At 39.7% G+C, this 26145-nt stretch overlaps 1 protein-coding gene across 1 annotated transcript; it reads left to right on the top strand.

The window, feature by feature from the left end:
• Positions 1-11164: 11164 nt before the first annotated feature.
• Positions 11165-20116, top strand: LOC119722747. The gene is made up of 5 exons (XM_038193047.1): positions 11165-11456; positions 14238-14290; positions 15003-15227; positions 15611-15697; positions 16839-20116. Exons 1-5 carry the CDS (start codon positions 11333-11335, stop codon positions 17061-17063), a joined length of 714 nt encoding a protein of 237 aa, XP_038048975.1. The 5' UTR covers positions 11165-11332; the 3' UTR covers positions 17064-20116.
• Positions 20117-26145: the final 6029 nt, after the last annotated feature.

The raw sequence follows: 26145 nt of genomic DNA, 5'->3' as shown, positions 1-26145 counted from the left end.
AGAGGCGGTTGTCTTGCCTAATTAATCAGCGAATCTGCTCACATATCATTCACCGTGGTCTATTATATAGATTAGCCCATAAGCACTGTCATGCAGCTGAAATTTTGCCTCTGGTGGAGCGCTTCCAGGAACCTCGAATACGAAAATGGACGTGTGTAAGTTATAATGAAAAAATCATTTTCGAGTGGTCGAGTTCTAGAGAAGCACCCCAAGAAATCGTTTGTAAAATTTCAATCTGTTACTTAAATGAATCGATATGAAATGAGTGTTTATTGGGGATTGCTGTTAGAAAATCATCCTGTCTTAAATGGCAGACAGTAAAGGCAGCCATAATGTAAAATGTCGCATAGGCGCGGCGTCATCGGGTTCCTTTAGTTTGCCATGGTGAACGTTTAATTTTAGGCTCTATTGAGCCTTAAAGTAAAAGGGGAAGGAACGAGCTTTGCGCGGCCCTCCTATGGGCATTTTTCACTATGGTTGCCCTTTTTCTTACTGTAAATTTGGACAGAGTGATTTCTAAAAGTATTCACCCCAAGAAACATTCCTGTTGGAATTTAATCTTGGTATTCCTTAAGAAAACATTATGAAATCACTTGGGGATTGGTTAAAATTTTACTTAGGACATGTCATATATCCGGCATTTTCGTTCCTAGGTCTCCTTGTTCGTTCACGTTTGTTTTCACATCGCGTTCTCGCGTGAGAACGAAAATGTATGACACGAATATTTACCTACCTACAGCCGATGGGTTCCAGATTGAGTAAATCTTACTTGGGCCACTGTCACCAGGACATGCTGAATCTGGGTTAAGCGTTGAATAGGTGACATCACAGGTGAAAGTAAAATGTACACCCTTTCACTCACTTGATTGTATTGCTGGATCTAGGGACCCAAATGGAATGCTGTAAAAAGAAAAAGGGTGGGTTGTAAAAAAAAAAAAAATAGTCAGGCTTTAATGTAGTATATAATTTTATTGGGAAAAAAATCAACAGTTTTTATTATTTGTTTTCTGAATGTTGCACTTTTCTGGCAAATTCTGTATATCCTAAACAACATCTTAGTCTCCTATTTAACTTTCACCCAATGACCGCCACAAAATTATTTCATAAATTTTGATCTTTGTGCGAGTACACCACTAGTCCACATGTATTTTAGATTTTCGGAAATGAGAGGTAAACTTTTGGCAAGATACTTCTCTTTTACGTCAGGCAATTTTTCAGTCTCAATAAATTGAGATACTTGTTAAACATTTTACAAAGGTCTTTTTCGAAGGTGGTTTTCGTAAGAAGTCAATGTATCAAAAATATTGCACATTTTTTAACTTTGGCACGTTAATTTTCCTATTCAAGGGTTCCGGAAGCGCGCCACCAGGGGTGAACTTTCAGGCTCTATTGCACAAACGCTGGAGACAAAAAGACCTATCCACTTAGCTCCTCCCATTGAGCCCATCGGCAACACCTGATTGGTCAAACATATAACGGGCGTTGATTGATCAATCAGGAAGGGGTGTAAGTAAAACTTACACCAGAGCATTCGATTAGCCATCACGGCATACTCGTGTAGCCCCGGTGTCAACGCAGTGCCCCAGCTTTGGACAGCTAGATTGAAGATGGCGGGAACTGGAATTTGCACTGAGTACAATTGGGGGATTTGTGCCGCAAATATTCCCAGTTATTACCGGTGATCAATTTTGATCAAAATATGTTTGGTAATTCAGAGCATATCTTCCGATTCCAACAATTATTATTGATCTGGTTTCAGTGATACACCTTGTGCAGCAGAAAATATATTGCATGGCGTGTTTACATTTTAAAGTCACGCCCGAAACAACCTTCGACCTTAAGTTTCCCAGAATGCCAGGCCAATACACCGCAGCTTTGGTTAGCCTCATTTCGTGGCTTCCTCGAGTGTTTTAACCCCGTGTAAACCCCGTGTATACACGTGTAAGCTAATGGAACGCACCAAATGATCGATCTTTTGTTCGCGATTGAGCAGTTTGACAATTCCCTGTGACATCCAATTACGATTGTTACTGGCTTGTGTCATTGAAGGTGATTCAGGTATGGTGGAAATGATAAGGTGCAATTGGGAGCTGTAATAGTTCGGCAGATAGGTGATGGGATTGTTTGTTTGATGACAAAAGCATGGAATTTGGCACACAGCCAGTGTACGTCATGAGCAATATAATTATTTGGCTATAGGGCCATCGCAGATTTGTTCTTTTGAAAAAAATTAGGTAGAATAAAAAGCAATGACAGGGATTGGCAACCATTTTGAAAATTGCTTATTATTCTACGTTTATTTTGTTTAAAGCACAAGTCTGCGAAGACCCTATAGCCAAATAGCTTTCTTAAGACATACTCTGAATGTGTGCCAAATTCCATGCTTTTATCATCAAAGTAAACATCCCCCCCCAAAAAAAAAAAAATATGTCCCCTATCTGCCCCACTATAAGAAATGGCGACCGCTGCGCAATGGATGTGAAGATGGTAGTTGGTAGTGGAGTTCGTTTTCTGATGGTGAAGGCACAATGATGGTTGGGTTGCTGGGGGGGTTACAGTGGTGCTTTTAGCGATGATGGGGTGGGTGAGTGTGGTGTCGATGGTGATGATGGAGGGGGATGGGTGATTGTGTTGGTGATGGCGTGGCGCTGGAGGTGGCGGCGGTGGTTAGCGACGGTTTGAAATTACAAACCTGTACACAGTCATGTACTTTTTCTGCAACAAGTCAGGTCACTGACCATAATGTGCATGCGTCGATCGGGTGCTCACAGAATAATGTTATTTCCCTTTAAAGGGCAGGAATCAGAAAGGTAAAATGTATTGAAATGAAAAGTGGGGCTTAATTAGAAACAGTAAAGAAAATAATTCACGTTGTAGAAAACAACTTTTCAAATATGAGGTAGATGGGTTTCGAACCTGCGGCGTCATTTATTCATTTATGTAAAAAAAAAAACACCAGCATTAACCACAAGGTTTAATACGGTGAGGCTTCAATCTTGTCTCTAAATCAATCGACACTTTTCCAGACATCGAAAATTACGTTTATATTATTTTAATCATGTGATATGTTTCAAGCATGCGAATTACGGTAAATGACTATTGTTGGTTGCGTTTTGGTGATGGTGGGCGTTTTGATGTTTAAGGATGGATGGCAGTGGTTGGGGCGGCTAATCACTCCTCCGTCTGACCAATGTTCATTATTTACATATTTACTGGAAATAAATCTTTAAAATAACGTAACAAAATCACGAATATCTCGGTTCATTCCTTGTAAAAGCTTCGCCCCGCCCCTTTATTGGAATTTCCTAGACGTCAGCAGCGGATTACCACCTTTAAAAATAATCACATATCCGCCACGGTGAAGGGTTTCTTGAACGATAGGTGAGTGATATTAATGACGACGATGATGGTTTCACCGTGATAGATAAGTATAACGGTGGAAAATGTTGGTTACAATAAATTGAACATTTTGGTTTGACCCACGCAAACAACATATATTTTAATTAAGATTCCCTAAATAAAACAATGCTCGCATGTTTATATCATTTTTACAACACACGATGTGCAGTACCTTCAAAGTACACAAGAGTAAAATTATGCAACGTATTATTTTGCAATTTTTCTGGCTCATAGAGGATCCTGAATGGAGTTGCCCACCATAAACTACATATAACGCCTCGGATAAAAACCCAAAGGTACCGGATTGCCAAGCAACTAAACCAGGTACAAATATCAAGAGTGGCTGCTTTCAGTCTTCAGAATACAATTACTTAGTACATGTATTATTGGATGCTTCGGATCTACCTGTGAGATTTGGCTCATTTCCTGTATTACCTTTGTTAAAACTTCGTTTTCCTTTGGGCACTTACTCTCTCTCTCTCTCTTTTAAAATGCCTAAGCAAACAACTGTTGCTGGGGGAATGCCTTTCACAAAAGTACATTTCAAAGTTTGTAAGCAAGGTGTCTGCACCTTTATGCGGACTTGAGTCATATGAACACAGGGTGAGTTCAAAAGAAAGGGATCTGTATTAATGATTTTGTTTTTCTTAAAAAGCAACGAAATTTGATACGCCAATGGAGTACACGTATGTCTTAATATTCTTCCACATTCTTCTGAAAAACAGATTTACTGAAATTGATCCATGCTATCAAAAGAAATGCATGTTTTACTTCAAAAAAAAAATAAGCAATTTGTATAGCTGTTCATGGAGCTATTGAGCTGAGTGAGAAGTAGAGATCACACACGGACATTCAAATACAAATGAGGTTTTAATTATTTGAGTCAAGACTGAAACATTATTGTTACTCTCAGATTGTGTGTATTGAATATGAGGAACAAAGCGACTCTTCCCCACCCCCCCCCCCCCACCCGGAATATTTTTTTCTAATTTGGCAACTTTCCTGTTTACTCATTCTGTGTACTAAACATAACGAGGAGCAAATTAGAAATAATTTACATTCTAAAATGTTTAAGAACTGATTAATGTATCTCTCAAACAAAGCTAAAGCGTTTACATAGCAAAATCTCCGAGTATTTTATAAAATAGCCAATGCGTGTGTTGATGAGAAGTCCAAACATGCAGTCGCTGAGTTTTCTAAAGAAATCATCTCAATCGAATGCAGATCTGCATGCTGATATATGCACTTAACTTTGGGGGTAAACGTTCCGCTGGATGAGTGCAAAATCATAGAGAGTACCAATGCAACTTTAGAAAAGATCTTGTTATCATTGAATACAAAAATTCCAAAAAACTTTAATTGTACCATGCTTTACAGATTTATTTATACATGTCCTTCAACTCTTCATAATTTGTCATCTATTCGATTGAATTGTAATTGCTGACGGGAGATTTAGCTGCCATTACCCTCAGAGACTTGTGTAATTTACCCCATTTTATAAAATATCGGCCAACTCACAGTTTAATTATTTAGTTAGGGCGCTTTCCGAAATCAGACGAGCTAGCATCGTCGGCTTTCGAAAACCAAGGGGAGGAAGTCAAAAGAAATTACCAATAAATGTCTGAGGGCGCTGTAACGATCTTGTAACAACTCCAAATTCCAAATCGCTTCCCCTCCAAGATGTTCGCTCGAACACATGGCCCAAGGGCGTCGGTGACCCTTAATATTTTCACAAAAGGTTATTACGGAAACTCAGATGGCGCGAAGCAATTATTGGTAGGCCTAGATATGATTTGAAGCTTCGCATGGCGGAGTAGTGCCAAAGAAAACCGGTAAAGTTGTTGGCACCATTATTGTTGGTATGTCATTGGCCATTTCTAATAGTGGTTGTGCGCTGTGTTCTAACGGTTACGGTGTTCGACTCGTATGCCGTGGTACTTGGGTTCAAACCCTGATGGGGAACATTGTGTTTGTGTTCTTGGGCAAGACACTTTACTACATTTGCCTCTTTCCAACCAGGAGTATAAATGGCTAGCTGTGAACGTGGAGACCAGAATGCGCTGATCTCGAGCTGCTGCAAAAACTGGTGTCATGACCTGATGAACAGGGGTAATAATTGTGAAGCGCTTTGAGACCTTCGATTTAAAGTGCTATGTATAAATCCTGTTAATGTACCCCTAAGGAGACATTTTTCGTCATAATTTATACCTTAGGGAGACACCGGACATTAAGGAGACATCAGAATGTTTCCCTAATGCCACAACTCCTATTTAAAGGCAAAATTGTAATGTCGCAAATAGGCTAGATCGATTACTCATGGTCCGAAACGTAAATATACCAGAATTCGTGGGGGTTGTGATAAGGGAAATTGCAACCTCGTCCCCAGGGTGTCGAGCAGTACGCGCCCACCACTACCTGCTCTCTCACCCTGGTATTGGATCATTTGCATGTGCAAGATTTTTGAACACGTATGCAAACGAGGAATAGTCTGGTGCCTGCCTGTGCGTTACATTAGCGTTTGTTTTTGTATGCGGTGTCTGGGGTAATAGTAGCGCCGTGAGTTATGAAAACACAATTTTTGGGGGGAAGTTAAAATATTACAATCTCGCCTGCCAATATGCAGTATCACATTTCATATTAATATGAGCAAACTGGAAAAGAAAGGAGTATTTGTGAGAAGGCGTGGACGTTAGAATTACAATTAAGGTGAAAACACGTAATGCACGTTGGAAATAACAACACCAACTGCACGATATAAATCCATTGCTAGCAAATTGCGGTATCGAATCAGGATACAGGAAGAAAGTTTCCTATCCATGGCTTACTAATGGAAACAAAACACAAAGAGAGTTCAAACAAGAGCTTACCAGAGCCTTGAATATGGATGTTGGCAACATTTCATTTTGGGAAAGCCACGGTGTCTTCCGAATGGGTACGAGAACAAATACGACGACGTCGGGTGTGAAAGATACCTTTTATCATGAAATGTTGCAACCACGTAGCAAAAGGAAATTGGAGGTGGTAGCTACCGGGAAGGAAGCATTGGCCTCCTTGCCGGAGCACCAAATTGGTGCCCACCAAAATATTGAAATCAAGCAACCTTTAAAATTACTCATTTTGGGGGTCGCTTATTGACTAAAGAATTCGAAGTATTTAAAAGTAGGATATTATGGCAAATTCGTAAAAACCTATACTAAGTAGCAAGTGGCGTAATGGGAGTCCTATTTGTAGTATGCACAAGGGGCTTATTTTCTGGAGAGTTTGTAACAATGAAAAGCTCATATACATCCCGAAATTCTGAGTGGCGAAACAGAGGAATTACCCACAGACCTGAGACCTGCACAACTGGCTCAAATATTTTAGGAAATTTGTTTTGCGAAGACGTAAACTTCACAACACATGAATAACAGCGCCTGTTTAACACCCTGACTTGCCGTTACACTGTTGCGGTCATTTCGAGCAACAGCTGCAGGCGTAGGTGTGCACAAATCAACAAAAAGACTTTATTTCAGGTCCGATTGCGACTATAGTGGCTAATGTTTTTGACCGACTTTTTTCGCAAATGACAGAAATTGAAAGGCAGACAATTTTACCGTAGAGAGTTAATGCCAAAAGCTGAAGTACTTATCCTACGACTGACTGAGCTTTGACATTAATTTTTACTCGTGTGAGAATCATGAGGGCGTTCGAGCGTCCCATTAGCCTGGCTGTTTTTGCTATAAACCCGTCTGTCTTCACCCGAGGCTAAATCGTACACACTGAATATCAGAGCCGAGGTGCCAAAAGGACGCCCTCTTTTGTGTATTGAATACCAGTCTTGCAAAATGTAGGACAGAGGCCAACTGAAGGCATGGTTAGCGCGACATATATTAATTTGAGCAAAAATACCACAAGGAAAGAAATCTATAAAATGAAGGAAAAACATGCAGAATTTTTTTTTTCGGAATCACCTGAGATACAAAAGAGGGGAGTTCTTTTCCTTTAGTGTGCGGAAAAAAGCGCTTGATTTTTTATCCAAACAGGAAATCGAAGACCTAAGGTCTGAGAAATGAAATGACCCATACTCGTACTCGTCGTTTGCTCGTAAATTGTTTGAATTATTGCGTTTGAAACGTGCGCTTATGTTTAACTCTTTCAGGACCCGGAGGGGGGCGCTACCCCCTATGGAACTTCTTGTAATGGCCTCGGAACGCTTTGGCCTGTTGGCATGAAATATGGTGATTTTTCTTAACTTTAATCATGGCAACCGATTGAAAAATACTATCATAAAATTTGATCAATTTGTATACAAACATGGAAATATGCATTCAAGTATCAGCTTTCGACTGAAATATTTGGTCATGCGACCAACTAGAACATGCAGGGAACCCAGTATGGCCGTCAGTGTGCGAAAAGCCAATTTTCTTTGTTTCAGGATAACATTTGGCAGGTCATTACAAAATGCGAAGCATTTATAAACGTACTTGCCTTTTTATTACTTGGACAAAATAATAACAATGGATGATCCCCCAAGAAAAAGGGTATAGCGCCCTCTAGCGGTGACTTACTGTTTCAAGGGTTGTTTGAATGGATGGATTTTGACAATAAGAATGTATGTAAACTCGAAAGTGTCTGAATGAAAAATGTAGAAATACGACCCCCCCCCAAAAAAAAATCGAGAAATATACAGCGCCCGCTTTTTGCAACGTAGCGCAAACAAATGACGTCATACTGTAGACTACTGGCCAAATAATGTTAGGAAATTCGGCCACAAATTTGGAAATTAAAGTGCTGTTATATCACACACTGATAGGGTTACATGTAGCAAAACAGATCATTAAGTTACACTCTGCTAAAGATCTCAGTGGAATTTTTTGTCAACATTTCTCGGAATTATTTTCTACACGTTTTCAGGGCTGGGGTGAAAAAAGGTATAAAAATAAAATTAACATAATACATCATCACGTTATACAACAAACCGTCCGCAAACCGACCATCCGCGATGATAAAACAAAACTATAGCCTCACCGGTATAACAGAAACCTAGCCTTCAATCGGTCACTGAAGATTTCCTGATAAAGCGGGGATTTCATTCAAGATTAATATCACTTTGAAAACGCGCAAACAAGATGCGTCAGAGAAAATCAAAAGCGGATTCAGACAAGATCAAATACTCGGTAACTGAACAATAGGTCAAGGATGGGGATGTGACGCTGGAAAGTGGTAAATGAGGCGTGGGCTTATTATTTTTAGTCTTACTGGTCATTACAGAGAAAAGAACACGTCATCTGGACTGCGGAGACAATGACAATATTTTTACGCTCCGATGACAAAAAAAATACGAAGATCACTTACGTCTGAATACCACTGACGCAAATGTTATGTAATATTTGACCTGTTTGAGTTTTTGAAGGTGAAACTTAAAAGGTAAATAAAAAAAAAATAACAGAATGCATTGACCAATAAAGATATTGTTAATTGTAGTTTGCTATTCGCCATCCCAAAACCTGGCTAGAGTACGTAAGTTGGCTTTAAAGGAACGATGTTGCCGCTTATTATCAAAATCTCGGTTTTTTTACAGCGGCTCAAAGCACACTTGCGTGAGAAAGCAGCATCAGCAGGTGTGAGCATACCCCCTTTTACCTTGTTAATTAATTGGTTTACTTCATTTCACGTACAAGAAATCATTAGATTTTATCAATCAACAAGAGGAGTGTTGCTTTCCTTCCAATGTGACCATTGGTCCCCATTTCAGGATTACCTTGCGTCAGTACCTGTAAAGTTATAATGGACCATGCCATTCGGGGCTCTAAAATACGTTTATCATGAAATGATACTATGGAAAGATCGCCAAAACGGGAATGAATTAGCCTGGCATTCCTTTGATTATAGTTTCCTCTTGTTATAGTTTGGCACCCCACAACTATACACTGAAATATATGCGGTTATCGTGCAAATATCGCACGAAGGAATTTCGGGGTAAATAAGTAGCAAACCTTTGGTCTTAAAAATTAAATCGTTTATGTGCTAATCGAGATTTAAGTCGCATTTTTTAAAAATATTGCTTCAAACACAAGCTGTCATTATTGTGTGATTTGATTTCCCACATTGATCTGTCACTTGTTCTTAAAAGAAAAACATCACGTCCTTGAATGCGCACAATTGGGTTACACTCGTTGTAAAAGAAATGATGTTAATTGGACACTGAAAAGGATAGGATATAAACGTCCACACAAACATCGATAAAAGAAAAATGGGCGTTTCGGGGTTATTCTTGCGAGAACCATGCGAAAACGAATTTCGGGTGTCAAACTTTTTGGACTTTCAAAAATCGAGCTGTTAGTTGTGAATCCTGCCGCACAGATCGCATTCTGCGGACGTGCGAGAACAACATATGTGCATTATGTGTCACACACACAACGTTTATAATAAGGGTACATTGAATGGACAAGGTTAAAACTTCAACTTAAACAAACAAACAAGTACATGTATATAAATACATAATTACCATTACAATTATTATTAGTATTGATTAGGCATTGAACGCTTTGGTTAATAATTTTGTTGGCTTAATACTGCAAAGTTTCAACACCAAAATATTGTTTGTTTGGGTGTCTTTTCGGGAGAAGGTTTTTTTATTTATTTCTTTTTATTACAGTGAGTATGAAAAAACCGTCTAGTTCATGAAAATACGTAACCCAAAAAAGGAAACAAAATTAAACCAAAAAAATCTTCAAATTATTTAGCTAAAACCTTGAAATGCACCGGGCATGGTTGTTTCGACATTAAACTTCTGTAAAGTTTGTAACTGCGTGGGGTCGATGGGAAGTGTTCTGCACGTTCTGTAAGTAGTTTCAAAGTTTTTGTAAACGCTTCTTTTCAGTCAATGTACTTTTGAGGTAAAACACCAACTCAAATCCTTAATTTGCATTATTGACAGGTGACAGCAATGAAGGCATTTCGGTAGAGCCTCTCGCGTAAATATCAGTGAAATGTGACGCCTGTCAACGGTTCCCCCAAATCTACAAGCGCACGACTTGATATTTCGAGAACGATGTTATCTGGATACAACTAGACGGATTACTCCCCGAGGATACAGTAATTAAGAGGATCATAATATTCAGATTGCCCCGAGGTGAGCTGGATGCGCTATCAAAACAGAAAGTTGATACCAATCAGCCTCAATGCATGCTTAGAGTCCATTACCCTCAAACTATCGACTTATATTTTATTTCACTTTATTGTACCCTGGCATGCTTTCTTGAAAACTTCGTGGTTAACCTGTGTGAATTACTGATAACGGCTCCGTACACTTTCTATCTATAAGAGAGAGGTTACAAAACAATACTTATGTAAAAGCAGCAGGCATGCGTATTGATATGGTAAACTGTTTCAGAACCATCCACTTATACAATCAGATTGACAAATGCGAATCTATTTATTTATAGATAGGATCATACAGTAAACACCGATGTCCACATCTATTTTGCTGACTTCCATCCAATTGCTCCGTCTCACTGACAAGTGTAAAACATCACAATGTGTGGCTCTCGCTCGCAGAATCCAATTAAGGCCTCTTTCGGTCGTTCAGCTGGAAGTCGAATAAAATAATAAGATGCATGTATTTCGTCAGCAGGGCATTGCCCCTCTTCTGACGAGTGCTAGGTCTTTCTCCGCCCACGTCGAGTTAGACCGTCTTGAAGATGACCTTCTGTCTGCTTCTGCTGAGGAGGTATATAACCACAAGGCCTCTTCATTACTACCTATTGTGCCGAATGATGACGAGCATCTACGGTACCATAGGCGGCATCTTCTTGGGCAGCCAATTAATAGATGGACGCGCCGTACCAGCTTGCCAGCACGTGCCAGTCTAACTGAAACCGAATTAAGCGCTCTTTATTATCGACCAGGAGCGAGTGGTTAGCCATAGCCGGTGCGTGGTGGACAGTTTCTTATGGCTGTTCACGGTATGCGTATAAGGACCGTGATTCATAGAATACCGTCATTCTCATTAGAGGAGTTCAAGATGCATGTTCGTGCTAAAGGAGCCACGGCTGTCATATTTCTTTTAGTAACAGGTAAGGGGTTTTCTGTTTATTTGATTGTTGTGAGTTTTGTTTTGAAAATGTTGGTATCTCCTACGTATCACGTTCAATGAAATCCTCTGAAAACAACTGACATTAATTATTTAAAAGTGTACGGTTGAAAACATTTATCACAGCAATCACTCTGTAATCACTGAATTATCACGGCTGTCATTTTCTTTTGCTAATAGGTGAGGGTTTTTCTTCGTTTATTTCATTGTTGTGAGTTTTGTTTTGAAAATGTTGGTATCTCTTACGTATCACGTTCAATGAAATCCTATTTCAAAGTGCACGGTTGAAAACATTTATCACAGCAATCACTCTGTAATCACTGAATTATAGTTCACGCTTTTATAGACGGTAATGTGTCAAACATCCTTAAAAAATTGATTCTATCTTGCTTCCAATTGACAAGACCAAAGGGTACAAAGTGACTTTTACACTCTGTTGATTTTTGTGAAGAGAATATGGGCACCTCTGATGTGAATATTCGTGCTGCAACTTTAATATTAAAATCTGGGCATTATGAATCATGACGCCTTCGTACCATTTATTAAAATTGACGTAATTTCTCGGCTGCGCTCCGGCCGCGGCTTCCACTTCTAGCTCAATCCTTTTAGCTCATACTAATGTTGGTCATTTTGGTTCGATAAAGATTTCTCACCCCCACCAAAACATCGAATCAAAGAGCAGTAAGCCACGCTTTCAAGTCTTTCTTTGTGAACTTTAAATGGTCCCGGGACCATAAAGGACGCCAAAGCTGGAAGTGGGGCCGATGTTTAGGAGTCGGCTTTTATGATACATTGAATTATAATGTGCTTCTGCACACCCGTCGACTGTTCCGAGACCAGTTGGCGTCAATATTCATATCCGACAACTTTTCAAATTTCCGACCATTCCTGCGCCGATTATTGTTTTTCTAATGAAGAAATATTAAAATACAATGTGGGCACGATTTTAAAGAAGTTTTTGGGGTTCTTGTTCTTTGTCATTTTTAGGCAGTTAAAATTAATTTGCCATCCGTGCAATAGGGCATTGATGTTATTTAACTGCAAGAATTGTATTTATCTAGCGGTTCACTTAAAGTACTGATCACAACACTCCTTACGGTAAACATTTTCAAGTTACATTTGTAATGGTTTTGTTTATAATACTTGCCACGACTTCGCATTATAAAATCGCCGAGTGGATCTCAATTGTGGGTTTTTTTTTGGGGGGGGGGGCAGTCGTAGAAACAGTAATGCAATTGATGCGGTGTACATATTACATTAAACAATTGCGACTGTGACTTTTTAGTTTACTTCAATAGAAAATACATGAACTAGTATCAACAAAATTAGCGAGCAAACAATGAGAGAATCAAGCATTATTCACAAGCAACTGTTTCAATCCACAGATTGTAATAAACGCTCCAAGTAGCCAACCTCCCAACAACTAAACCAATCAGTTCTGATCCAGCAAGCAAGAACAAGACGCGTTAACTGCACATATATAGCTATGATCATCAGCCACGGGATATTACGGCCTGTAATACGCCCAATTGGGCTAAAAAACTACGAAATGATTATAAAATGGAAAGAGCCTTTAAAATAGAACATAAACGTCCACACAACCATCCCTTAAAACCTGGGGTTTTTGTGTTATTCTTACGAGAACCATGCGATAACGAATTTCGGGGGTCACAATAATTGTCCTGAAAATCGAGCTGTAAAAATGTTTATTAGTGATTCATGTTTTATCCATTAACACCAGCAAAACCCTATGTTGTTGATATCGAGTAACTCTTATTACCAAGCTTGATGTCTTCGATAACAAAACACTACACATCACAAAGTAACATTTACTTCTTATCCCCCAAATTATTAACTAAGGGTTTGAATTCCTTCCGTTGTTTAATATTGTTATTACAAGAAGAAAGCAAGGCCCCCTGAGGAGGTTGAATAAATAAGCTAATGATTGGACATGCCATTCATTCCGAGCCATCAGTAAACAGAATAATGGACATTGTCGAGCCAAAGAAAGAACTTCTTTAAGCTCGCTGTACAAAGTGAAATATACGCGGTTTTTTAAAATCTACTTTCTTTAAATTGAACTAACATCAGATAAACACAATATCACATTATAACTATTATAAAGAGAAACCAGAAGTGTAAAAGATTGGCATTAATAAAAATTATTATATTAAAATTATGGAAAATGAGCTAGACCTAGCCAGGCAAAAAGTGCTTCATGCGGCAGAATCGATGTTTTATCATATAATTATCACTGTCATATTAATTATTGGGGAAAACGAAACAATTTTACGTTTGCTTCATGTTAGTTCCAACAAATATGGACGCGTTAAAGAAACATCAAATTTATGTTTTTATTGATGTTGATTTATTCATTGTCATTTTGAACCACACTTATTTTTTTTGAGGGGGGGGGGCGGTCTCCATTTTCCCCCTTGAAACATGGAACGTCAAGTAAAATAGATTTTATAATCAGCGTCAGGTAGTGTCACAGCTCTAAAACACATCTCTTCTCCTCTCCTAAGATGACTCTGCGTTTAGAGTGACCACGGTTTCCTTTGACATTTCAAAAGATATTGGCCCTCGGGCCTCTCACACTTTCCTCACACTTTCAGGTGTTATAAGCTATTTGGTCCTTTGCAAGGTTTTACACTTTATTTCTATTGAATATATTAATGACATGCTACTTAAGACGAATAAGATGTCATTAGCTCGAACCTGGAATTATTGTGACATTTTCCTCACTAGGTCGTTACCTTTTCAGTTATTTTAGGAAAGACGGGCGTGGATACAAGGGAAAGACATCAGCAACAAGAGGTACGGGTTTACGACTTCTCGGGTGGATTTTATAGGTTGTTCTTCAGTAACCGAGACGTTACAACTTTGTGGCTTAAACAATAATTGCCCGGAGCTCCTGTCAGGTTAATGGCTTAAAAGTAATTCTCTGACGCGCCATGCACTCCCAAACTGATCATGACTCCAGTAAATTGCATGCTGTAAAATCTCACAGTTAAACCCCCTCTAGTTTCTCTGATAAAAAGTGGCTTTATAGAATTCAGTTCAACACCGGCTGTTAATACAAAGAACTATTCTGTAAAATGTGTTATGGACCCGATGAGTCACACAAAAGTGTATCTTAAACTTAAAAAATCCGGCGCAAACTGAATATTCTCATGTACGTCGTGTACACAGAGCAGAATTACCATTCGTACATATGAATAATTAATTAACCATAATTCCAAAACCCTTTCATCTATAGTCATGAAATTTCTTGGGTATGTTTATGATGAGTTGCTCTATGCATGTACCGAGTTTCAAAATGTTTCGTCACTCGATGGCCGAGATCTTGGGGGTCGGCCCCCCCCCAAGATCTCATGTTAGTTTATGTTCAATTATGACATAAATTGAGCAAAGTTTATGTTCGATTGAACAATTATGACATAAGTAATATTCTGCCTCAATAATAGCTGGCCCATTCGAGGAAGGATGGAAAATAACCCATTCGTTTCGTTTTTTCCCCCGTTTATAGCCATTTTTTGATATTCTAGATATCCCACCAGAATTAAGGAACATTCCGGAGCGACCGACCATCTACGATCTCCTCACCATCCCGTCTTTGGAGGAGGCTGCGGTGCTACGGATATCCTTCGCGCAAGACAGACCGAGCCACATGTCCGACCTACCACCCAGCGGTTCGGCGTGGAAAGGAAACCCTGCAGAGTTCATGTCGGAACCGCCGCTTTCTATTTTCAAGGTGAGCAAGACCGTTTTTCAGAAACCAATGACAAGTTGTCATTGTAAAGGCAGCATTGGCTTAGCCACGGGGGGCGTGGGGGACAGCCCCCCCCCCCATGAAACCTTGTCGCCCCCCAGTCCCCCCCCCCCACTGAGATTTTGAGTTTCTAAAAAAATTATCATTGATCTACATGACGCCCCCCCCCCCCCCCCATGAAATGTTCCAGCCCCCCAGCGCCCCCCACTGAAAAATTCCTGGCTACGCCACTGAAAGGCAGGGTCGAAAGCAAAAAGAAGAAACATTTGTGTCCAAATATGCTTGTAGTGTACCCACTCAAGTTGACAATGAATGACATTACAAGCCATGTTGGTACTGATTGAAATCATCCGCCTCTTTTTCAGAGAGATCACAGCCCACCCTTAAGAGCGTGCCCAGTAAAGAATGAATGGATTCACGTACAGACAGCCACAGATATTTACAACGAAGAAGTGAGTACTGAAAAGCATGTAGGTTTCTGACTCTACCTCAAACATTTTGGAGGTAATAGCGATGCAGAGATTGAAATTAATCAAACGCGCTTTTAATTAGAAATGAACAGTTGCAAAAAGAATCTGCTGTTTAATACTTTGAATCATCCAAACAACAGACGTTCCTGTCAGGTAGATTGTGACTCAGCTAATTGGTTCACAAGTCATCTAAACTGACCACCAAGTGAAGCTCAGGTGGTTTATTGGTCATCTCACACGCTTGAAATGTCTCTCACAAATTATTCTCCAGAGAGTATCAACAGAAACAGTGCAGACCAAGACGTTTACGGTTTATTGCAATCCGAGAATAAACAGGCATCAAACCAAAATAATCATACGTTCGGGTAACAGACACTTAATGGAAAGCAATTGTAAACAGTTCCGAGTTGCCTAATGACCTTAATAAGGTCAAGAGATGCGATGATGATGAGGTTGGATAATGGTGGATCGGTGGTTTTAAGGATAGTTTTGGATACATATAAAAGCCAAACGTTAATCTGCATGGGTATTTGTGTGAAACGATCAGCCCAGGGCAATATTTAGCAATAAAATTTTACTGTTTTGGACCAATGTTAGCAAATTAGGTAAAAAAATCTTGATTTCTGATGGGATTAAACAAGTACATTTTGTCCAGCCTTGTCAAGGTCTGCAAATCAGGGTTGTCACAAAATCATTAAAAAAAAAAATTAAAAACTTTAATTAAAAAATTTGTTTAAAAGAAGAGAGATATGAACCGTCTCACGGGCTGCACTTTTAATTATGGAACACTGAACATGAGTGAAGGCCCCACTATGAAAGGGACGTTTGTCATGTCATCTGTTAAAGTGTTACTTCTGTTCTAACAACGATGTTTGCTGATACATTGTAATTGTTGGTGTACTATCTGGATACTACTTCATTAAACCCTCTCTAGTTAGGAACATGTAACGTGCCTTGCATCCATGCATAAATCAACATGTTGCATACAACACTCACTGGAAAGTTGATAACAGTGTAGCCAACCAGATGATTTAAGTCAAATGGTTTAAATGAAATGACTTCAATCAAACAACCCTGCTGGAAATATCATTTTCTCAGTGTTCAACGTTTTCTTAACTGCCAGGTGGAAGTCAGTCAAATCCAGTGGTTTTGGCACACCACCTGCCTACACGAGAACCAGGCTTGCTACGGGTTTTCTTCGTCGGACGAGGGGACAACCACCGAGTGCAGGGAGACCAACTCGTGGGTGATGGCCTGGGCCAGGGTGATAGGAGAAACCGACTACTCGTGGCGGCACATTGCCATCCCGACCTGTTGTTCGTGTGCGGTCATTGAAAGCCTCAGATAATTGTCAGCTTTGGTTTCTTTATTGTAAATCCGACAGCTTTCGAGTTTATGTGACCTTCTGTCAATGACTTCTTTCGGTCGCACACCTAACTAGATAAAACTGTGGGTGCGGCATTCGCGCTGTCACTGACTTAATGGGACAAAGCAGTAAGCCTAATTTGGATGAGGGCAAGAAATACTTTTGTTGTAATACCAATGAAAATCCGTGAGTCTTTTTTTAAGAGGAGGGGGTTCACCTAGTAACTATAAGTGGATTTCATGAGTAAAGAATTAGTGAATATTTCTGGAACAACGAACTAAAGTCTCATTTTCTAAATCTATCAGGAAGTATTACATCCAAAGATTTCTAAAGGTTAATGTATTTGACTTTTATTCGATTAAGTATGACAATTTTGTTTCTTTTTGCTGTAGACGGAATGTAGCTGGACGATTCATCCGAATACATTTTGCGATTATACTGTAAACGCAGTTATTCAGATGTCACTATGGGAATCTCAATAATCCACAATTTAAGTAACTAACAGCTTTAATCGTGTTTTTGGTCAGGAATGAATGATGTTGTATGGACTGGAGAGTGTATTGTGTGAGGTTTAAAGATGGTTGAGGAGGACAAGACTCAAGGTATTTGGTTTGTGGAAGCGAGGATATGTGGCTGTGCAACTTCTTTGACAGAACCAGCTCAGGCGCTGTGTCTCAAAAGGCACAGAGTGAAAGATGACATAGACTATTCATCATCGCTTATGGTGGGGTTTTTGCCTCAGTTGTGGTGGTATAACAGTGCATGCGTTGGTGACGGAGATGAAGGAATTTGTTGCCATGGTAGCAGGTTTCTTGCAGGTTGCAGTTTGACAGTTGTCGTTCTTGGTGTAGTGGTGGTTTTTAATATCAGGTCACACTTGTACACTGGAGTGGCCACTGTGGTGTTGTGGACACGGGGGAGTGGGTGGTGTAGTGTCAGTTGCAGAAACGGTTGTGGTTTTTGCTGCAAGAAAGAGGGGCGATGTTTCAGGCGGTGATAATTTGTAATGATGGTGTAGATGGTGGTGATTGTCCGGGTGATGGTAGTGGGGCGGTGATGGTGGGGGTAGTGGTGGTTTTGGTCGGGTGGTGGAGGTGATGGCGGTGGTTGTTGAAATGGAGGAAGCACTGACAGTGATGGGCGTGGTGGTGGTCAGTGGCGCAACCATCTAGTATATATGAAGGATTTGACTTTGGTTTGGGCTCACCGGTACTTTTCCGACTAGTAGTGGCAAATGCGAAAAGCGGGAGTGGAGTAGGGCGCCTGGCCCTTTTCTGACAAGAGGAGTAGCTTTCATGATAATATGTTCGATAAATAAAGCCTTTGAGCCTCCATTCCCGGCGATATTAAATGTAAGTGTACCCTCGTACCCTCCCCCCCCCCTTTCTTATCCCCCGTGCGCCCGCCCCTTTGGCTGTGCTGTAGTTGTGGTAATATTAACTGTGTTATTAGCGTAATGCTAACTGGAATTTGTTAACATGGTGTTCATGTTGGAGATAGTTTGACAACTGCTGCTGATTGTGCTTTGACATACCATTGGGGTCTTAAATTTAACGCGATTAATACATCGCATTTGTACAATAAATCTTACCTCTACAATGAAATGACACATGATCCTGATAACTCAGAGTCATCATACCAAATGAAGCACGTGATATACCTAACTGCGAACTCTATCACAAAAAGTAAAGTCGCGCACAACTGGTGATTTTCTGTAATTATTTGCTCTGATTAAGCGCATATTATAAAACCCTGTGCAGGGATTACAGACAGAATTTGTGTTAGCTTTGTGTATCACTATAGTATCCAAGAAAGGTGCACAACATTTAAATAGCTGAGCTATATGCTACTTAATACCATTAAATTTGTAGACTTATCACAAATATTTTGTGGATTTTTTGGAATGTGTTATCTGTCGCTATAAGTATAAGCTTGCTCATTCCTAAACATGTCTTGCAAGTCGGGGTAAAAAGGCAATATGTTATAGTATTGTTACCACTAAATCTAAAACAGTGTGATATGTCGGCATAACTTAAACCAGAATTCGCATTTCAATTACTCCATAAATTTATAAGTTAATTCAATACTTGTTTGAGTTTTCAGGCTTTTTTCTCTAAAACTCCAAAACTGGGTATGAAATAGATGTACCCGTGGATTTTGTTCGTAGGCCCTACATGTATTCGTTTCTTTATTTTAGCATTCCATAAATGTAAAAATCGTATTTTACACTTTTTTATTGGAGGGCAAAGTTAATTAAAGACGGATATAATTCGTAAAAAAACTTGCACTTTTAAATATAAAAGTGGACTGAGGTCTTAGATTGTACACATTTTATTTCCCATGTATATAATTTATAGAGAATTTGATAGAGTTTTTAAAATCCAAATACGAGAGAAAAAAAAGACAGTCTTCAGCAGTAAATTAGTCAGATCAGAATTTGTATTCAGTAGTAAATTAGCCCTTTCGGAATTTACTTTTGTAGAGGGTCTGTTTCGATTCTATTAAATCATCCAATGAAAAAAATGTGAGAATGAATATTACAAACAAGTGAGAAACAAACACAAGCATGGAAACAAGGAAAAAGGCAAGATTTCTGGATTACTGGATAAGAATCTACAAGCCTCTAAGTACCATTGATACTATCTTCAAAGCTTGAATGTGACAAGAAATCGTTGTGACCTATAAAAAATGTGTACGGCTATTGTAAGGTGTTTTTTATTTTCGTTTTCAATGTAGCTACTTACAATCTAACATTTATTCAGCAGGTGTCGGCAAGAGAAATGGAATGTTTGGGTTTAAGGTAAAGTTGGTAAACGCACTCTGAATTTACTATGATTGGAGTGTGTGCCATTGAACATGAATGTGCCTATTAGAGAATTACGCAGTCTGCTGGGTTTTTTTTTAAATGCATGTATTTATTATTTTAGACAGTTTAGTTTGATGGATGTTAGTATATTTTGCAGATCAAAAGTTGTTATCACTGGAAATTACTACAGTCTGAATAAAGCCCGTGCCCATTGCGAGCTCGTGCGGAATTAAGTCCAAAGGAACGCTGTGCTGGTGTGATTAATTTAACCCTAACCTTCCCAAATCCTCTAAAATCCCCTTGGCAAAATGGAGGTTTTTGCAGGATTCAGGCTATATGGCAAAAATTAGCGGCTTATTTTGGAAGATGCACTGTGTCAAGGTCTTCTTGGGCCAGACCTTGTGTTTTTTATGCTCAGCTGTACATAAATTTAGGCATGCATTATATTTGAAATCCTCCGTACTGCTTCAGGATGTCATTCAAGAAATAACGGCGGATTTGGCAGGATTGAGGCTGTAGGCCTATGCAATTTTTATATGGAGGCAGTTGGATGATTTAGCAGGATTAAGGTTGCATCCTAGCAAAAAGGCCTATGGGGGGGGGGTAGGTTAAGTTCCCCCTCCACGCTAAGTTTATACGTACCAAAGAAAAGACTACCGTGAATTCAGGTTAATTTTGACAGATTTTATTTTGGAGTCAAATAATCTACGTGGGAGTCGCAGGATATGACAACGGTTATGTCTACGGGAAACGGCTTAGGTCTACTAAATAACCGAGTAATAATACTACTACTAGTACCCTCTATATATTTTCGCTGTTGCTATTTTTACGGAAGTCGACAGTTGGGCATGCGTCAGCTGTCAACCAAATGGTTCTCGGACTTCCCTTAAACAAACTCTTTCAGGGCCATGAAGCAGAAAAAAAATTAAATCTGCTGTTACTTTCTTAAGGTGAGTAACTATGCCAATTATATCGGAAAGTTTTCTAAATGGAAAAAAATAATTAAAACATGTTTAACAACTCACCAAAGCACATTCCATCACTGGCTCGCCCGTCGTTGTCCTTTTATTTAAATCCAGTGACCTTCTTGGAAAGCCCAGGATAACTAAGTGCTGAAAGTTCCCCCTCTCATGGTTGCAGAAACAAATTTCAGTCTACTGCATACACGTTTGGTAAAAATCCAAGATGGCGACGTTGTTTGAAGTAGGCGCACCAGCGGCATGATAAAGTTCTGCAAGGCTGCAAAAGTTTCTCCCTAAATGTAGCTCCGGCATGGCAACTATGTCGCAGGTTTGTGTCCAAGTTTGTCCTAGAAAGTGTTTCTGTTTCAGAATAGATAGAAACGAAGATTCGAGGTGAAAACAACGGTCATTTTATCGCCCTTCTCAGCCACTGAACTTGAACGTCCTCAACCGTTTCGCATCTCGTGCACGGCATTCCCGTCAAAAGTTTAATGTGGCACAAGCATGCACAAGCCGTGCGTGCGCGTGCGGTTTCTAATTTGCATAACAATAGGAACGGAAGAATTTTCGCCAGGTGCAAATTCGTCGCGCCCTCCAAAAAGTTGTTGGTTGAAGATTTGGGCCAAAAGTCGTCTGCTCGGTTTTATAGTGTTCACATTGAATACATCAGGCTATCGTTTCGGGTTATCAGTTAAAGTAAATATTGAAAGGGGTTTTTATTATTCAAGCTACCTTTAAGCCTTTAGATTTTTTTCAATGTGCCTTAGAAATTTCCTGAAGTTGCCGACGGATATAGGGCTGGGGCCTGGGTTTGTAGAATTTATTTAAATGCAGACATCCTTCAAGCAAATTTCCAATCCCTCCCCCACCCAAAACTAACAAGAATCACTTTTTTAAGTAAAGAAGGGTTTCGCGTTTAAACTTGTACAAAGTATGCATGTACTCTTAAAAATTTACCCTAATTTAAGAAACGATTCTTTGTTGTGTTTTTCATGGACTACTTTCTTTTTTTACCCCTCTCGGGGACGGGAAAGCATATAGTTGTGGCTTCGAGGCATTAAAGTGATACACCATTTTAGAATGCCAAAATATCGTTCTTTGTCCCTTTCATAACTCGACTTCGTATTACAGCCCTATTACAAGGTGTTGGTTTTTAGAAGATGTCAATGACCCTCGCGGACAGGCGATAAGATTTCTCGGCGCAGGATATCATTATCCGTCAGTGATTGACGCAGGTCGTATGCGGCGTGGGCAGATATGGCACAGGCCCAAGTCAAGTCTCAACGATCTTAAGCTTGTCTCTTAGCCATTCGACAAGGTTTTTTTTAGTATATTACCCTTGGCGAGCGGCGAGAGCGCAGAGCGAATGGAGCGGAGACTACATTTATAACTTGTTGATCGTGACGGTGTCATCTGAAATTTGAACTATTAAAGGTAGAGTCCATCATTTGCAGCTAGTCATTTTGCAAAATAACAAGAAAGAAGGCCTTTTCCAACGATGCGTTCTTGGAAATGTCCGTTTGAGTTCGTTTTTAATTCGGCGAAGCCGTGAATGAGTGCGCGGAAGCGTTGACCCGACGCACACGCGCGCGCGGTTGCTATTACTCGTCAAAGTTACTCGTCAGTTCAGTGCGTGACATCGCGTATAGCCAGCACACGTTTGCAAATATCCAAAAATGAATAATGTGTACAACTCCAACCTTTAAATCTTTAGTAGAGTAAAAGTTATTGTTCATTTTCCCAAATACTCTTTCTGGAGCGCATAAATAAGCACACAATATCCCAAATTATATAACCGACATACAGATCCTTGTCATTTGATTGGTGGAACTCACATCACGTGGCATTCGTTGTTGCTCCCATTCATGCCGCGGCTCAAAAAGTACTATCCGCCCATGGGGAATGGGAAATATTATAACACCTCACCCGCAGATTCTGTGTCTTGATTGGCCGAGAGCGTGTCACATGATACTTTCTATTTTTGCTATCTTTCTGTGCACGGCCAAAAGTACTATGCCCGTAGCAACCAAAGTACTATACCATTAGCAACCAAAGTACTATACCACGGCGCGGTATTTGTGTGCAAATGCATGCTGGTGTGCGCGTTGCGCGTTGCGCGTAGCGCGTTTTGTTCTAAAGAGAGCGCGCCGCAGAGTTGGGTTCAAACATTTCGGGAAGGGGTAGTTTGGAAGAGAGAAATACATTTTCCACCAATTTTGTATTGAAATTGAAGTTTATTCAACTGTGTTCAGATTTAAATAATTTAAAATATTAAAACCAAGCAGAATCTGTGGGTGAAGTGTTGTAAAACAAATATTCAATGCTTTTTATCTCGTGGTGAAGTAAATCTAGCCTCCCTCGGTGATCCATGGACCATTCTATTTTCCCTCGGCTTCGCCTCGGGAAAATAGAATGTCCATGGATCACCTTGGGAGGCTAGTTTTACTACACCATTCGAAGCATTCAATATTTGTATACTATTCAACAGTTAGGATCATGACGCGGTATTTGTGTGCAAATGCATGCTGGTGTGCGCGTTCAGCGTTGCGCGTAGCGCGTATTGTTCCAAAGAGCCAGCGCTACAGCGTTGGGTACAAACATTTTCGTGAAAGGGTGGTTTGGAAGAGAGAAATACATTTTCCTCCAGTTTTGTGTTGAAAAAAAGTTCAAATATATCAAATGACAAGGATCTATATGTCAGTTATATAAAACAAATATTGAGTGGCTTTAAATTGTGAAATGGGAGGAATATTATCGCTCGGTAAAATCTGGACTTTTCCAGTTCACTCGGCTTCGCCTCTTGAAATGGAAAAGTCCAGATTTTACCTTGCGATAATATTCCTCCCATTCCACGCTGAGCCACTCAATATTTGTATATTATAATTTGCCATACTTCCATTCACATATCGGCAAATTAAGATGCATATGTAAGGAGTTGCGGAATATAAATAGACATTGCAGAAATCCATTATTAGGCCTAGAAGGTAAATACTTCGTATTCCGGGTCTACGACGCCACTTTGTAAAAGGAATCCCAGTTCTGAGCAGTGTTGCCACTGTGTGTGTGTGGTAGGTCCCAACCTCGTCCTCAGGGCTTACTATATTTTCAACCTCGTTTCCCATAGTAAGCCCTGGGATGGGAACTTGCTTCCTGTATCCTGATTTGATAGCGTAAGTAGCAGGTAATGGATTGATATCGTGTACTTGGTGTTGTTATTTTAACGTGTATTGCGTGTTTTCACGTTCATTGTAATGATTTTACTTTGAAATAAAAACGGTTTTCGTAACTCATGCCGCGACGAATTGATTCTGTTTTTACCCCCAGACACCACATACAAACCAAACGCTGATGTAAAGCACAGGCAGCACTATTCCTCATTTGCATACGTATCCAAAAATTGTGGATATGCAAATAACTTACCAGGGTGAGACAGCGGGTAGTTGTGGGAGCGTACTGCTCGATACCCTTTGAACGAGGTTGGATAGGACCGTTCTGCACTTAAATTGGATCATGCACTTGGACAGAACACAAATTAAATTGAAGATAGAAACCAGTACTTAGGATAAACATGAATTACTAAGATTTAATTATGTTTCAAAAGATTGAGTTGCAATTCAAAAACAAGAGGGTATCTTTCCTGATTTTGGAGTTTCCAATCTTAAAAATTCCAAACTTATTTCCTGATCAAATAACTCTCAAGTTATTTCCAGATAAGTCTAAAGTTATTTATACAATTTTAACTATTCCCTTTTGAATAACTCAAAACTTCCGATTGAATAACTCTAAATCTCCCCGAGCGGCGTTCAGGACGTGGATCCAGTCACTGCCGTCCTTCCTACATAGCACACACCTTGAGTCGCTTGTAATGCATATTCAAATGGCAGTCGCACGTGCGAAATAGGTACACGCACTTGGAACATATAATATCCAAATTCTACGATTATTTGGGCACTAAGTCACCAGCGGATAACTACACTCTGCACATGTCACATGCAAATGAAGGTATATGCTAATTATTTGTAGCTGTCTGGTATATGCTAATTATATGCTAATAATTTTGTAACAGGGAAAATCCCGTACCCCTACTCAACACTGCACGCACTTTTGTTGACAAACTTTGCAGGCAAGAAAGACAATTCACCTTGAATGCATAGGCTACGTAAGTTATGACGTCAATGCTTTAACCAGTATGTACATGCATATTTATAACCAATTAGGTAATTTTCTTGAATGCTCACTAAAAAAAAACTAGGCTACCTCATTTAACATATTTCAAACTGTAAACTTATTTTTAACATTTGCAGATTGTATCTCAAATGTGTTGACCTTTGTATCAAATTCAAATGTCTAGACAACCATATTATTACAGCCAATTCACATGTAGGCCTAATATACCACAGAACACGAAGTCATCTCTACAATTTTGTTTTCTGTTGCTTTTCATTGCTATTCTCTTCAGTTTCTAGTTTCTAAATAAATTCACACCACATAAATGTATATCAAAGAAAGCATTTATCGTAAGAAGGAGATATTTCAAATGGTTCGGCTTTGTTCCTCCGAGTTCATAGGCATTCGCACCATGCCCCTTGAAAGTCAGTCATTTAAGTGCATGTGCCACTCTAACTCGTATATTTTTCAACGGATTTTTCAATAATTTGTTATCCTGGGAATGACCCTTAAGAAACATCACTCGTCTCTGAAAATCCAGTGACATAAACAAATAAGCTTTCTTGCTTTGACAGTGGGATTAAAATATTTGACAACTCTAATCCTAGGGTCCACAGCCATGACACTGCATTTAAGAATTAATTTCATGGTGAGTAAGTACTTGCATTAAAAGCAATTGAAGATATTCTAGTGTGAAATCAAACTCGGCCACGCACGTCTCATATTCACTGATGAGCACATTCTTCAGATCTTACATGAGAACCCGAATGCACCTTTGAAAAATGACAAGGGGTAACACGACACTTTCGATTTGACACCTGGTGGCGAAGTCAAATGGTACTAGACAAGGGTGCATGTCCATCCCAGCTCATATTTTATAAGTTAAACATTATGGTTTGAGGAGAAGTATAGTGTGACATTACTTGGCCAGGGACAGTGGCGTCGCCAAGGGGGGGCCAGGGGGGGCACGTGCCCCCCTGGAAAACCTAGTGCCCCCACGAGTGCCCCCCCATCTGAGATTTGGGTTGGTAAAAAAAAATTCTGCGCGTTGTTAAAATCATTACCTCGAAAATAGCAATTTCTGGAGATATCTTCAGATCGAATTTAGCATCAAATGTGGCACCATTTT

This window comes from Patiria miniata, unplaced genomic scaffold (genome assembly GCF_015706575.1).
Source record: "Patiria miniata isolate m_02_andy unplaced genomic scaffold, ASM1570657v1 HiC_scaffold_16, whole genome shotgun sequence".
Classification (NCBI taxonomy): Eukaryota; Metazoa; Echinodermata; class Asteroidea; order Valvatida; family Asterinidae; genus Patiria; species Patiria miniata.
This window is presented reverse-complemented; position numbering and strand designations above follow the sequence as displayed.